Source organism: Salmo salar, chromosome 09, assembly GCF_965601325.2.
Source record: "Salmo salar chromosome 09, fSalSal1, whole genome shotgun sequence".
NCBI lineage: Eukaryota > Metazoa > Chordata > Actinopteri > Salmoniformes > Salmonidae > Salmo > Salmo salar.
In genome coordinates, this window is record NC_138299.1 from 74,295,746 (window position 1) to 74,309,486 (window position 13,741).

At 43.0% G+C, this 13,741-nt stretch overlaps 2 protein-coding genes across 6 annotated transcripts in view; one reads left to right on the forward strand and one right to left on the reverse strand.

Moving 5' to 3' along the window:
• Positions 1–13,741, reverse strand: part of ugl (ureidoglycolate lyase) — a 46,370-nt gene that overhangs the window by 14,511 nt on the left and 18,118 nt on the right. The gene's annotated exons all lie outside the window — the stretch shown is intronic.
• On the forward strand, positions 342–9,416 carry LOC106611775 (short coiled-coil protein B). 2 transcript variants are annotated; one of them, XM_082955899.1, is made up of 4 exons: positions 342–414; positions 8,527–8,598; positions 8,706–8,786; positions 8,874–9,297. In XM_082955899.1, exons 2-4 carry the CDS (start codon positions 8,580–8,582, stop codon positions 9,014–9,016), a joined length of 243 nt encoding a protein of 80 aa, XP_082812025.1. In that variant the 5' UTR covers positions 342–414; positions 8,527–8,579; the 3' UTR covers positions 9,017–9,297. The 2 variants fall into 2 exon arrangements, with proteins under 2 accessions (XP_082812025.1, XP_014067809.1); XM_014212334.3 differs by lacking the exon at positions 342–414 and adding an exon at positions 6,336–6,469 and having other exon boundaries at positions 8,874–9,416.

Consider the following 13,741-nt stretch of genomic DNA (forward strand, 5'->3'; position numbering starts at 1 on the left):
CCCCTCTTTACACTTTTATAGCTAGGACAGGCGGGAGGTGGGGGCGCTCCAGTACAGTAGGTACCATAACATTGGATGCCAACTGCCGATAAACCCCACAGAGAAGGCGATGGCAACAACGGTGTCTTTCGCCCCACCTGTGGGGCACTATTTTCCGCAATTCTTTAGCGACGGCAGGTAGGAGATAAGGACTCCGGTACACAGCTAACGAGCTAGCTAGCACTAGGTGTCACTTGCTAGTTAGCACGTGTGACGCACACAAAGTGTACGGTCTTGCCATTGCGATGCATTTATACTACTGTTGTCCAGTAGGGGGCAGTAAGACGCGTTTCCTTCGCACTGGGACTATATGCAACCCTGCACTTTGAAAGAAAAGCCATGTTCTCCTGTTTCATCATTTATCCTGTGTTACAGGTCAGTAAAGTTAAAAAATACACCGAATACCACAATATAGTTTTGTAACTTGCCTATTGAAGTGAATGTAATGGTTTTGAATAACATAGTAACGTTAATTGTATTAGACAGAAAACGCATGTCGATTGCGAAATGAAATGATGGCGGTGCATTCCTTTGATCTAGAGGGAACCCATTTGGAAAAGGACACGCCTAACATTATCCTTAAGGTTTAGAGAATGTAATGTTGTAGCTGTGATGTTTAAGAACTTTGTAATTGTTGTACTGTAAATGTTAGAAAAGTTGCTAGCTCCGGTTAGCTGTTTGCTAGCTCTGGTCAGTTGGTTGCTAGCTTCGGTTAGTATAGTGCTAACTTGTTCAATCATTTTCTAATAATTAGCATTAATGTAATTTGCAATAGTCTTGTCTTTCTATTAGCCCTTCTTACACTGGGTGAATATATTTTGAGCATGGGTATAAAGTAACTTCTAATGACTTACACCAGTCTTTAAAGGCTTTCATGTTTTAGTCACCCATGGGGCTATAGTGGGCAACAGTCAAATACATAATTATAACCTAAACAGGTGATTAAGAATACATGTTTTTGGGGTAACATGTAAAGAATGAGGATGTGAAATGGATTGGAGTTCAATATTTCTTAGGTGTAAATGTATATGTTTGATATGTGTATTGAAGTAATAAGTCAGGGATTTATGAGACTTAAATACACTAAAGAAAAACAAAAGAAAGAAAAAGATGATTTGCACTTAAGAGAATGTTGAATAAGATAATTGAGAGAACCTTTGAAAGAGAAGCTATGTTCTCCTGTTTCATCATTTATCCTGTGTTACAGGAACTATTATCTACTGCACCAGTCCCAAAACTGGGACCTGTAACACACGCAGTGCCGCCTCCCATCTGCTGTGTACCAGAGTAGCTGGCGGGGGCAACCGGTAGACAGTGTCCTTCGCCCCCACCTGTTGCGGTCACTGTTTTCCAGCAGTTCTCTTAACGACGGTGAGGGCAGGTGTTATGCAGGCATGAGCGAAGGACACTGTGTGCTAGCTAGCTAGTCATAGGAGGACTCCGGTACACAGTAGGTGAGGGCGACACTGTGTGCTAGTGTATGGGGATGTGTGAAACTTACTCTTCAGCCTGAAGTGTTCCCACTTGCACCAGTGAATAGCTAGCTTTTCGCGTGGCAAGATTTTTGAAAATGGGGTGAGTTCATGCAGGAACCAATGGGATGGTTGAGGGTGGGGGCGTGCATATCAGATTAAGACGTTGCTTCCGATATTCCCTTAAAACAACGTTAAGCTACTGTATCAGCACACTAACTATAAATAAAAATCTATTTTCTAAAAGTAACAATTGTGTGATAGAGTTGGCCTATGGTTGAAGTCTCACTAATTCTGTATGGCACACGACAAAATTTAAAGCACGTCAACAATTGTTGAATGCGTATTGACGCACGTGACTTCTTTGCGTTACAATCCAATTTAATACTTTATTTAAAAACACAGCATTTGAATTCATGGTGTCGTCCAGCGGGCCATTCTTGTGTCGCTACTGCTGCCTCACTCGCCCGAAGAGTGGGCTTCCATAACAACTAACAACTGTGGGCGCGTTTTAGAAACTCAGCTCTGGGTTATTCATAATACAGGAACATACTTGTGGACAATAGGTGTAATTTGACTTTCCCTAAGGAAGTTATGCAAACCAACCTGGAGTTATTAACAAAATCATGACTACAGAAATACCCCTCCTGCTGGCTGCTGTGTCTTTGTTTTCTGCCTTACAAATGGGTAAACAAACTACCTTCAGGCCTTCATGAGTGAGACTTAGCGTTATCAAGAGGTGAAAGAAACGCACACCTATTTAGGCGAGGTGCTGGCTAGCGGAGTGGAACACTTCTGTCTTCATCAGGGTAAGATGAAGATAGCTTGTCTGTCGAAACGTTGGACATACATATTTGAGCTCCTAGAGTGTGCGGATCGCCTTTCTTTTTTCAAGTGAGACTTAGCATTGCCATATGGCAGACTACACGGATATCTATGACAATGCTTATGGGAACAGAACCATGTACCCTTGTGTAAATATAATGTTGAGTTCATAAGATTGAAGTGTTGTTGGCACATGTTCCTCAGGATACCTGGCGAGAGGGGTGTGGCTGGCGAGAATGACACACGAGGTCATGCCGCCCATTTGTCACTGGACCACCAGAGTTTGAGAGAACATTCCGGGCACAGTAAGAACTCTAAAATTATTAGTTTAAAAAAATATATGGATAAGGAATAAAAGTAACAAGTTATTAAAGAGCAGCAGTAAAATTACAATAGCGAGACTATACAGGTGGGTACCGGTACAGAGTCAATGTGCGGGGGCACCGGTTAGTTGAGATAATATGTACATGTAGGTAGAGTTATTAAAGTGACTATGAATAGGTGATAACAACAGAGAGTAGCAGTGGTGTAAAAGAGGGGGGGGGGGCGCAATGCAAATAGTCTGGGTAGCCATTTGATTGGGTGTTAAGGAGTCTCATGGCTTGGGGGGTAGAAGATGTTTAGAAGCCTCTTGGACCTAGACTTGGCGCTCCGGTACCGCATGCCGTGCGGTAGCATAGAGAAGTCTATGACTAGGGTGGCATGAGTCTTTGACAATTTTTAGGGCCTTCCTCTGACACCGCCTGGCATAGAGGTCCTGGATGGCAGGAAGCTTGGCCCCATTGATGTACCGAGCCGTTCGCAGTACCCTCTGTAGTGCCTTGCGGTCAGAGGCCGAGCAGTTGCAATACCAGGCAGTGATGCAACCAGTCAGGATGCTCTCGATGGTGCAGCTGTAGAACCTTTTGAGGATCTGAGGACCCATGCCAAGTCTCCTGAGGGGGAATAGGTTTTGTCGTGCCCTCTTCACAACTGTCTTGGTGTGCTTGGACCATGTTAGTTTGTTGGTGATGTGGACACCAAGGAACTTGAAGCTCTCAACCTGCTTCACTGCGGCCCCGTCGATGAGAATGGGGGGCATGCTTGGTCCTCTTTTTCCTGTAGTCCACAATCATCTCCTTTGTCTTGATCACGTTGAGGGAGAGGTTGTTGTCCTGGCACCACACGGCCAGGTCTCTGACCTCCTCCCTATAGGCTGTCTCGTCGTTGTCGGTGATCAGGCCTACCACTGTTGTGTCATTGCCAAACTTAATGATGGTGTTGGAGTCATGCCTGGCAGTGCAGTCATAAGTGAACAGGGAGTACAGGAGGGGACTGAGCACACACCCCTGAGGGGCCCCTGTGTTGAGGATCAGCGTGGCAGATGTGTGTGTGCTCAGATGTGTGTGTGTGCCCTTAACACCTGGTGGCGGCCCGTCAGGAAGTCCAGGATCCAGTTGCAGAGGGAGGTGTTTAGTCCCAGGGTCCTTAGCTTATTGATGAGCTTTGAGGGCACTATGGTGTTGAACACTGAGCTGTAGTCAATGAATAGCATTCTTACATAGGTGTTCCTTTTGTCCAGGTGGGAAAGGGCAGTGTGGAGTGCAATAGAGACTGCATCATCTGTGGATCTGTTGGGGCGGTATGCAAATTGGAGTGGGTCTAGGGTTTCTGGGATAATTGTGTTGATGTGAGCCATGACCAGCCTTTCAAAGCACTTCATGGCTACAGATGTGAGTGCTATGGGTCGGTAGTCATTTAGGCAGGTTACCTTGGTGTTCTTGGGGACAGGCACTATGGTGGTCTGCTTAAAACATGCTGGTATTACAGACTCGGACAGGGAGAGGTTGAAAATGTCAGTGAAGACACTTGCCAGTTGGTCAGCGCAAGCTCGCAGTACACGTCCTGGTAATCGGTCTGGCCCTGCGGCCTTGTGAATGTTGACCTGTTTAAAGGTCTTACTCACATCGGCTGCGGAGAGCGTGATCACACAGTCTTCCGGATTAGCTGGTGCTGTCATGCATGTTTCTGTGTTATTTGCCTCGAAGCGAGCATAGAAGTAGTTTAGCTCGTCTGGTAGGCTCGTGTCACTGGGCAGCTCTCGGCTGTGCTTCTCTTTGTAATCTGTAATGGTTTGCAAGCCCTGCCACATCCGACGAGCATCAGAGCCGGTGTAGTACAATTTGATCTTAGTCCTGTATTGAAGCTTTGCCTGTTTGATGGTTCGTCGGAGGGCATAGCGGGATTTCTTAGAAGTTTCCGGGTTATTGTCCCGCTCCTAGAAAGTGGCAGCTCCTAGCTTTTAGCTCAGTGCGGATGTTGCCTGTAATCCATGGTGTCTGGTTTGGGTATGTACGTACTGTCACTGTGGGGACGACGTCATCAATACACTTGATTGCAATTCAATGCAATTCAATTTATAACATTTTTGACATGCGTTTTTCTGGATTTTTTTGTTGTTATTCTGTCTCTCACTGTTCAAATAAACCTACCATTAAAATTATAGACTGATCATTTCTTTGTCAGTGGACAAACGTACAAAATCAGCAGGGGATCAAATACTTTTTTCCCTCACTGTAGAAGCCTTAAGACACGGATCAGTGAAGAACGCAGCAATATACGGACAGGTGAGACAAAAAATCCGGTTTCTGCTCATTTTGCACAAGCTGGACATCCTATTAGTTCTCTGAGATACATTGGAATAGAAATGGTCAAGATGTCACGGAGGGGACATTGAGAGAGAACTTCTTCAAAGGGAATCATCCTGGATCCACAGGCTGAACACTGTCTCTTGGCCTTAATGAGGAGTTTGACTTGAAACTGTTTTTATGTCAAAATGTATTTAGAATATTCAATTAGGATTTGTTTTTTATGTATATTCCTGTAAATATGGATCACATTCCCTGTGTATGATCATATATTTTGATACACTGAATTGTGGTATTGTGAAACTGTTATACATTGTTTACCTGTTGTTTCAGGAAGTGATGTAACTGAGTACTGCCACTATATATAGGACCTTCCACCCCGACCTGGGATATGGATGCCTGATGAAGACCTTAGGGTCGAAACGTTATTATAAATAAATATAACCTAGGAGCATGAGCTACAGTGTGCAGCGTTTTCCTTTCTGTTTTCCATGAGTTTGTCTACAACTCCAGCACCTGTGGAAGGTACCTGGATGTGCGTATGTTCTTCAGCTTTTGTCCTCTCATAATTATCCATACCCGAGCCATCTCAACCCTGGTACCTCCCAGTAAACAAACACCAACTCATGCTATGGAATGCGGTCTTTAGGTTTTATCACCAAAGGCCTGGTAAATCCACTGTCAGCATTAAGCCCCAGAGGCCCAACTCAGGAGACAACACACATATGAGTGTTCTAAGAACCCTATTCTATGCCATAAAACAACCATTTGATGCAATAACAGTATTCTATCATAATTTTGCTCTCACAGGTGACAGCTAGACGACGCCTGTCCAGCGTTCTCCAATGAGGTTGCAGAGCGGGCCCAACAGCTCAGTGGACACAGCAGAGAGAGAGCAATGACATGGTGCACATATCTGCTCAAATGTGACGTAGTAGGCAATTTTCAGAACTATTGGCTAAAAAGTATACAAAAGTACTGGAGAATCTGTAATGAATAGCTACATTAACTTACTCTGCTTGTCTGTGCTGAGAAGCATCCATAGTCTCCATTCTCCAAATGGTTTCTATGATGCAAAAGCATTAGGAATAAATATGGAGAAAATGCTATGGTGGTTGCATTTCTGTTTTGTGGTATACCCCTGTGCAACTCCAAAATAAAATAGAAATCTTAAAAAAAAGCTTTTGACCACGCTTTTACTTGTCTTAAAACTGTCTACAACAAAATGCGATGTCATTGACCAGCTGCAACATTGTTTCAAAGGAGCTCGCAATAATGTCCACAATCAATGTCATAAATACGTTAGTATCTCCTGTAGGTAAATTATGGCTCTGGATACAATAATCAGTCTTACACCCCTCTAGCGGACACACGAGGAACATCTCACGAAGAGGCGCTTGACACCTAAATTACCTTGAACAGCTGCTGGCAGGATTGCTGACATTTTTTCTGACGTTTTCCCATTTCAGCACAACATTGCATATTTGTTTTTTTTTGTCTTTGAGGGTAAGTCATTTTAATATTATCTGTCAATTTCGACTTGTGTTGTTTTAATGTCTTTGTAGAAAGTATTGTTCTGGGTAGCAAATAAGACAGGCCGGTCAGGGTTTGTTTCGCCAGCTGGCCTCTGTCGGCATAGCTAGCAAGATTAGCTAAACAGTCTGCTAATTTAGGTGCAAATTTTTTGGCCTGGACACTGGTAGAATAACATAATTTATAACATTACCGGTGGCTACCCGATTCGTAAGTCAACGTGTATAACAATAATGTTAGATTTTGGGTGGACAAGTGTTTCTAGGTTGTGATTACGGGCAGACCATTTTTATTTTTAGCTAACGTTAGCTAGCTAGCTGGTTAAATTACATAGCATGCTAAATCTATGCTCAACTAGGGTTAGAGTGATAATCTTGTCAACCAGTGTATCTGTAAAAAAAAAAGATTACGATTTAAACAAAGCAGAACCCCGCCACTGTTTTATTAAAAAGCTGAACTTGGTCTGGAGAAATGTAACCACTCATATTCAGACGGAGCTATGCAAGGAATGATCAGATTAAGTACTGACCATCCAAGAATGAATGGGTATAGCTATATCATTAATTTTAGAAGTCCAAAAACTGATGTAGCAATTCCAGATTGCTCCTTTTTAAAGTAGCTGAAATGAAATATAGCCAAAAACTAACTTATTCACAATGGAAGTGTACCACTTGGCTGCAAATTGAATGGAGCAGTCTACTGGTAGACTTAACAAATGTAAGTCTACCAGTAGAGACCGTTGCATTGATTGTATTGAATAATTTACAGCAAGTCAGTCGTAAAACTGTTAATCAGTCCACACAGTCAGACGCTACGTCACAAACCTCTACTTTTCTTAACAAAATCTAAATGCAACATGTATAGTTTGGTTTCATGAGCTGAAATAAAAGAGCTCAAATGTTCCAAACGCACAAATTTGTTTACATCCCTGTTAGTGAGCATTTCTCCTCTGCCAAGATAATCCATCCACCTGACAGGTGTGGCATATCAAGAAGCTGATTATACAGCATGATCATTACACAGGTGCACCTTGTGCTGGGTACAATAAAAGGCCACTCTAAAATGTCCAGTTTTGTCACACAACACAATGCCACAGGTTTTGAGGGAGTGTGCAATTTGCATTGCTGACTACAGGAATGTCCACCAGAGCTGTTGCCAGAGAATTGAATGTTAATTTCTCTACCATAAACCGCCTTTAACGTTGTTTTAGAGAATTTGGCACTATGTCCAACCGCCATTGCAACCGCAGACCTGCGTGTATGGCATTGTGAGGGGTTTGCTCATGTCAACGTTGTGAACAGAGTGCCCCATGTTGGGGGTGGCGTTATTATGGTATGGGCAAGCATAAGCCATGGCCAAAAAATGCAATTGTGTTTGATGTAAAATTTGAATGCACAGAGATGCGTGACGAGATCCTGAGGGCCATTGTCGTGCCATTGATCTGCCGCCATCACCTCATGTTTCAGCATGATAATGCACGGCCCCATGTTTCAACGATCTGTACACAATTCCTGAAAGCTGAAAATGTCAGTTATTTCATGGCCTGCATACTCAGACATGTCACCCATTGAGCATGTTTGGGATGCTCTGGATCGACGTGTACGACAGCGTGTTCCAGTTCCCGCCAATATCCAGCAACTTCGCACGACCAATGAAGAGGAGTGGGATAACTTTCCACAGGCTACAATCAATAGCCTGATCAACTCTATTTTAAGGGGGTGTGTTGTACTGCATGAAGCAAATGGTAGTCACACCAGATACTGACTGGTTTTCTGATCCACGCCCCTACCTTGTTTTTAAGGTACCTGTGACCAACAGATGCATATCTGTATTCCCAGTCATGTGAAATCCATAGATTAGGGCCTAATGAATTTATTTCAATTGACTGATTTCCTTATGAACTGTAAAATCTTTGAAATCATTGCGTTTTTATATTTTTGTTCAGTATACATAAGAGTTGAACAGGTCAGTCAGGGGCCATTGACCCTTGCCTAAAATCCTATTCCTTCAAAATGTTTGTCCCCTTCCAGTGACCCTGTAAGTCGCAGCCCTGCATTCCAAAAAGGAAGACGAGTACTTCGCCATGAGCTCCGACGGGGATGGTAAGAGCCTAAGGCTTGCTTCACATACTTCTGTGAAATGTGCGATGTCAACAGCATTTGTTTCCTGTGGACATGTTTGTAATAGAAATGCGTTGTGTGTGTTGTAGGTGAAATGGAGAATCAGGCTGAGCTGGAAGAAAAGACTAGGCTTATAAACCAGGTGTTGGAGCTTCAGCACACTCTAGAAGGTGAGACAGCTGGATGTTTGCAGACAGATGAAAGCAGCGGTTAATAATGTTAGTTGTTGCAATTCCTTAAATCATTGTTGTTGTCAGACCTGTCGTCGCGTGTGGACGCGGTGAAGGAGGAGAACCTGAAGTTGAAGTCTGAGAACCAGGTTCTGGGTCAGTACATCGAGAACCTTATGTCTGCCTCCAGCGTGTTCCAGACCACTGACACCAAGAGCAAACGAAAATAATGGACCAGACAAGAACTGCCACTGCCCTCCTAAACCAACCCCCCTCTACCTTCAGCCCTCCTAACCCAAATACCACCCAATAACCCCCCTGAACTACAGCTGGTAGAGTTTGCCTTTGTCGTCATGACATCCATAGCCCTAGACCCTCCCCTCACTTCGCCACCTTTAAGATTTCTACAGTGAAACTCAATTGTTTACCTTGGGTTACTTTTTAACTTTTCTATTTATGTTACAGTGTTATTGCCATTTGTTACACAGTTGTTGTATCCGACTTTATGTTATTTCTGGGTGTATATGTTTCTTTTACTACACATAACCTCGCCTGGAGGAAGAGACAAGGGAACCCCGTCATTTCAGATTGCCTAGTAGTCTACATAGGCTTGCAAAATTACGGTAACTTTCCCAAAAGTCTCAGGTTTTCCAGAAATCCCAGGTAGAGGATTCCCAGATTTCCTGCTTATCCACTTCTAATTGCAGGAATCTTCCGACCAGGATTTCTGGAAAACCGAGGGAATTTGGAGAAAGTTACTGGAATTATGCAACCCTAAGGGCTCTATTCAATCCGCATCGCGGAAGTTCATCTTAACAGCGTGATTCAAATTTAAAGGCAATGTTCCTGCTTTAGCAGAGACCTCATTCATGGTAAACGCTGCATATGTCGGCTCAATTGGAAATGACCTTTACATTTCTATCGCAGAATCTGTAATGCTTCAGCTTTACAGCTTGAATAGAGCCCTAAGGTCATCATGTTTTAATATTGTATGCTTTAATATTGTTTATCATATTATTAGACTATGCTTTTAGGTCTAGGCTCAATTGCAATGATGATTATCTCCACTGGCTAAGTTTTCATCAAACACAAAGATGTTAAAACAGAGTTCAGCCCTTGTATTTTCTAAAATCAATTGTCATTAAATAAACAATTTGGGGCATGTGCATCAATGGTAGAGAAAGTTGATTCGTTGCATTTGTCAGTCGGTGGAAGTCACCCTAAACCTTGCTGTGTAGCCGTTGTGTACATTTGACCATTATGTTCTTTTTAAATGCATTTGTTTTAATAAAAGTGTTTGATTTCCCTTTGAGTGTATGTGGTGGTGTAGTCTCCACATAGTCCTCTCTAAACCACATCTCCAGCTTCCACATGGGCTCTAAGGGTGCCCGGAAAGACAAATGAGGCACAGCCAAGTTTGAGTTTTGGCGTTCTGCATCTCACTGAGGTCATGCTGTAAATGTATCTGTTGACATGTCGAGGCATTATGCTGTATGTCCACAGCTAACACAAGGCTCAGTGTCTCAACAATCAGGAACATGTTCTTATAGTTAATATTCTATTTCAAAATCTGTCATGTGCTGCTGGGGCCTGTGGTAGCCTGATTTTCAGTTGACATACCAATCCCTAGATTGTTTGAACTTAAATGTATTGACCACAACGATCAAATTTATTTCTAAAGCCCTTTTTACGTCAGCCGATGTCACAAAGTGCTATACAGAAACCCAGCCTAAAACCCCAAACAGCAAGCAATGCAGATGTAGAAGCATGGTGGCTAGGAAAAACTCCCTAGGAAGAAACCTAGAGTGGAACCAGGCTCTGAGGGGTGGCCAGTCCTCTTCTGGCTGTGCCGGGTGGAGAGTATAACAGTACATGGCCAAGATGTTCAAACGCTCATAGATGACCAGCAGGGTCAAATAATAATCACAGCTGTTATAGAGAGTGCAACAGGTCAGCTCCTCAGGAGTAAATGCCAGTTGGCTTTTCATAGCAGATCATTCAGAGTTAGAGACAGCAGGTGCGGTAGAGAGAGAGGGTCGAAAACAGCAGGCCCGGGACAAGGTGGCACGTCAATCCATTGAATTAGAAACTGAATTTCTCTGGGAGATTCTCAATTAGACCAAAGTCTGTCCTCACCTCACCTTAAGGTGGACGGAGTTTACTTCTCTCCTCGATTGCCTCTCCCGGCCTAGGATACACAAATGTATTCTCCCGGCGGCTAACGAAGTGTTTTAATATCCGGAGGTGAGGATTGATGCAAAACCCCATATTCTCCATAGAAGTGATTGTTGATTTGACCCAGCTGCAAGACTTGTGCAGTAGTAGTGCCCCCTGCTGGGGAACATTAGCTGTCACTGTCTGCAAGTCAAAGTAAACTTGAGACCAAACTTGGGGAGAAATTGAGCTAACAATACTACTTACTCATCAACTATAATATCTGTAGATATTGTAAAGTCAGACAATTATAGTCTAGTTTGTAGAGTAGAGAGAACCTGTATTTTCTACTTATGAAATATGGAACACATCATATACAGTGGGGCAAAAAAGTATTTAGTCAGCCACCAATTGTGCAAGTTCTCCCACAAAAGATGAGAGGCCTGTAATTTTCATCATAGGTACACTTCAACTATGACAGACAGAATGAGAAGAAAAAAAAACAGAAAATCACATTGTAGGATTTTTAATGAATTTATTTGCAAATTACAGTGGAAAATAAGTATTTGGTCAATAACAAAAGTTTCTCAATACTTTGTTATATACCCTTTGTTGGCAATGACACAGGTGAAACGTTTTCTGTCTTCACAAGGTTTTCACACACACTGTTGCTGGTATTTTGGCCCATTCCTCCATGCAGATCTCCTCTAGAGCAGTGATGTTTTGGGGCTGTCGCTGGGCAACACGGACTTTCAACTCCCTCCAAAGATTTTCTATGGGGTTGAGATCTGGAGACTGGCTAGGCCACTCCAGGACCTTGAAATGCTTCTTACGAAGCCACTCCTTCGTTGCCCGGGCGGTGTGTTTGGGATCATTGTCATGCTGAAAGACCCAGCCACATTTCATCTTCAATGCCCTTGCTGATGGAAGGTTTTCACTCAAAATCTCACGATACATGGCCCCATTCATTATTTCCTTTACACGGATCAGTCGTCCTGGTCCCTTTGCAGAAAAACAGCCCCAAAGCATGATGTTTCCACCCCCATGCTTCACAGTTGGTATGGTGTTCTTTGGATGCAACTCAGCATTCTTTGTCCTCCAAACACGATGAATTGGGTTTTTACCAAAAAGTTCTATTTTGGTTTCATCTGACCATATGACATTCTCCCAATCCTCTTCTGGATCATCCAAATGCTCTCTAGCAAACTTCAGACAGGCCTGGACATGTACTGGCTTAAGCAGGGGGACACGTCTGGCACTGCAGGATTTGAGTCCCTGGCGGCGTAGTGTGTTACTGATGGTAGGCTTTGTTACTTTGGTCCCAGGTCTCTGCAGGTCATTCACTAGGTCCCCCCGTGTGGTTCTGGGATTTTCGCTCACCGTTCTTGTGATCATTTTGACCCCACGGGGTGAGAGCTTGCGTGGAGCCCCAGATTGAGGGAGATTATCAGTGGTCTTGTATGTCTTCCATTTCCTAATAATTGCTCCCACAGTTGATTTCTTCAAACCAAGCTGCTTACCTATTGCAGATTCAGTCTTCCCAGCCTGGTGCAGGTCTACAATTTTGTTTCTGGTGTCCTTTGACAGCTCTTTGGTCTTGGCCATAGTGGAGTTTGGAGTGTGACTGTTTGAGGTTGTGGACAGGTGTCTTTTATACTGATAACAAGTTCAAACAGGTGCCATTAATACAGGTAACGAGTGGAGGACAAAGGAGCCTCTTAAAGAAGAAGTTACAGGTCTGTGAGAGCCAGAAATCTTGCTTGTTTGTAGGTGACCAAATACTTATTTTCCACCATAATTTGCAAATAAATTCATAAAAAATCCTACAATGTGATTTTCTGGATTTCTTTTCCTCATTTTGTCTGTCATAGTTGAAGTGTACCTATGATGAAAATTACAGACCTCTCTCATCTTTTTAAGTTGGAGAACTTGCACAATTGGTGGCTGACTAAATACTTTTTTGCCCCACTGTAGATACTTATCACAGGAGATTGGTGGCACCTTAATTGGGGAGGACGGGCTCGTGGTAATGACTGGAGCGGAGTTGATGGAATTGTATCCAATACATCAAACATGGTTTCCATGTGTTTAATGCCAGTCCATTTACTCTGTTCCAGCCATTATTATGAGCCATCCTCCCCTCCATTGCTAGTTATACGTTAAAGGTTGGAAAAAAATCAAGAGAATTTGTCAAGCAGTTAAATTGCTATCCACAATCAAGAATGCCTTCATGTTCTTTCTTTATATACAGCACATAGTACCTACATGTGGAGTGACTGATCCCCATTAAAACTATCAGAGTTGCAGTTCAGTGCCAGGGAAATGCACCTATGGCAAAATACCAACTTGTGGAATGAACCTGATCAACAGTATTTTGGCCCGAGACATGAACTCACACACACTTGCGCAAACAATGTAACTAACCCTCAATAATATAGCCATACAATCATTGCATCAGTCCATATCCTTTTCTCACACACCACACACACACACACAAACAAACACATTGCACTCATTACTAGCGGAGGTATCAATCAAATCATCTCTCGCTGAATTGTCATTGTTATACTCTAACATAGCCCTGTACACGTTAAATCATGTTTTCCCTCTACAGAACGTAGACTAAAGCCGCATCTGAAAGCTGGTGTCCAGTATAAAGTCTTCCACAAACGTGGAAATGCTCAAATTGATTGACAAACTCATTTAGGAACACACAAACTGAAACTGTCTCTTCCAGATTCACATTATAGTCATAGGTTGAAAAAGTATCCGAAGGGCGAAGAAAACATCCACAGTGTGTG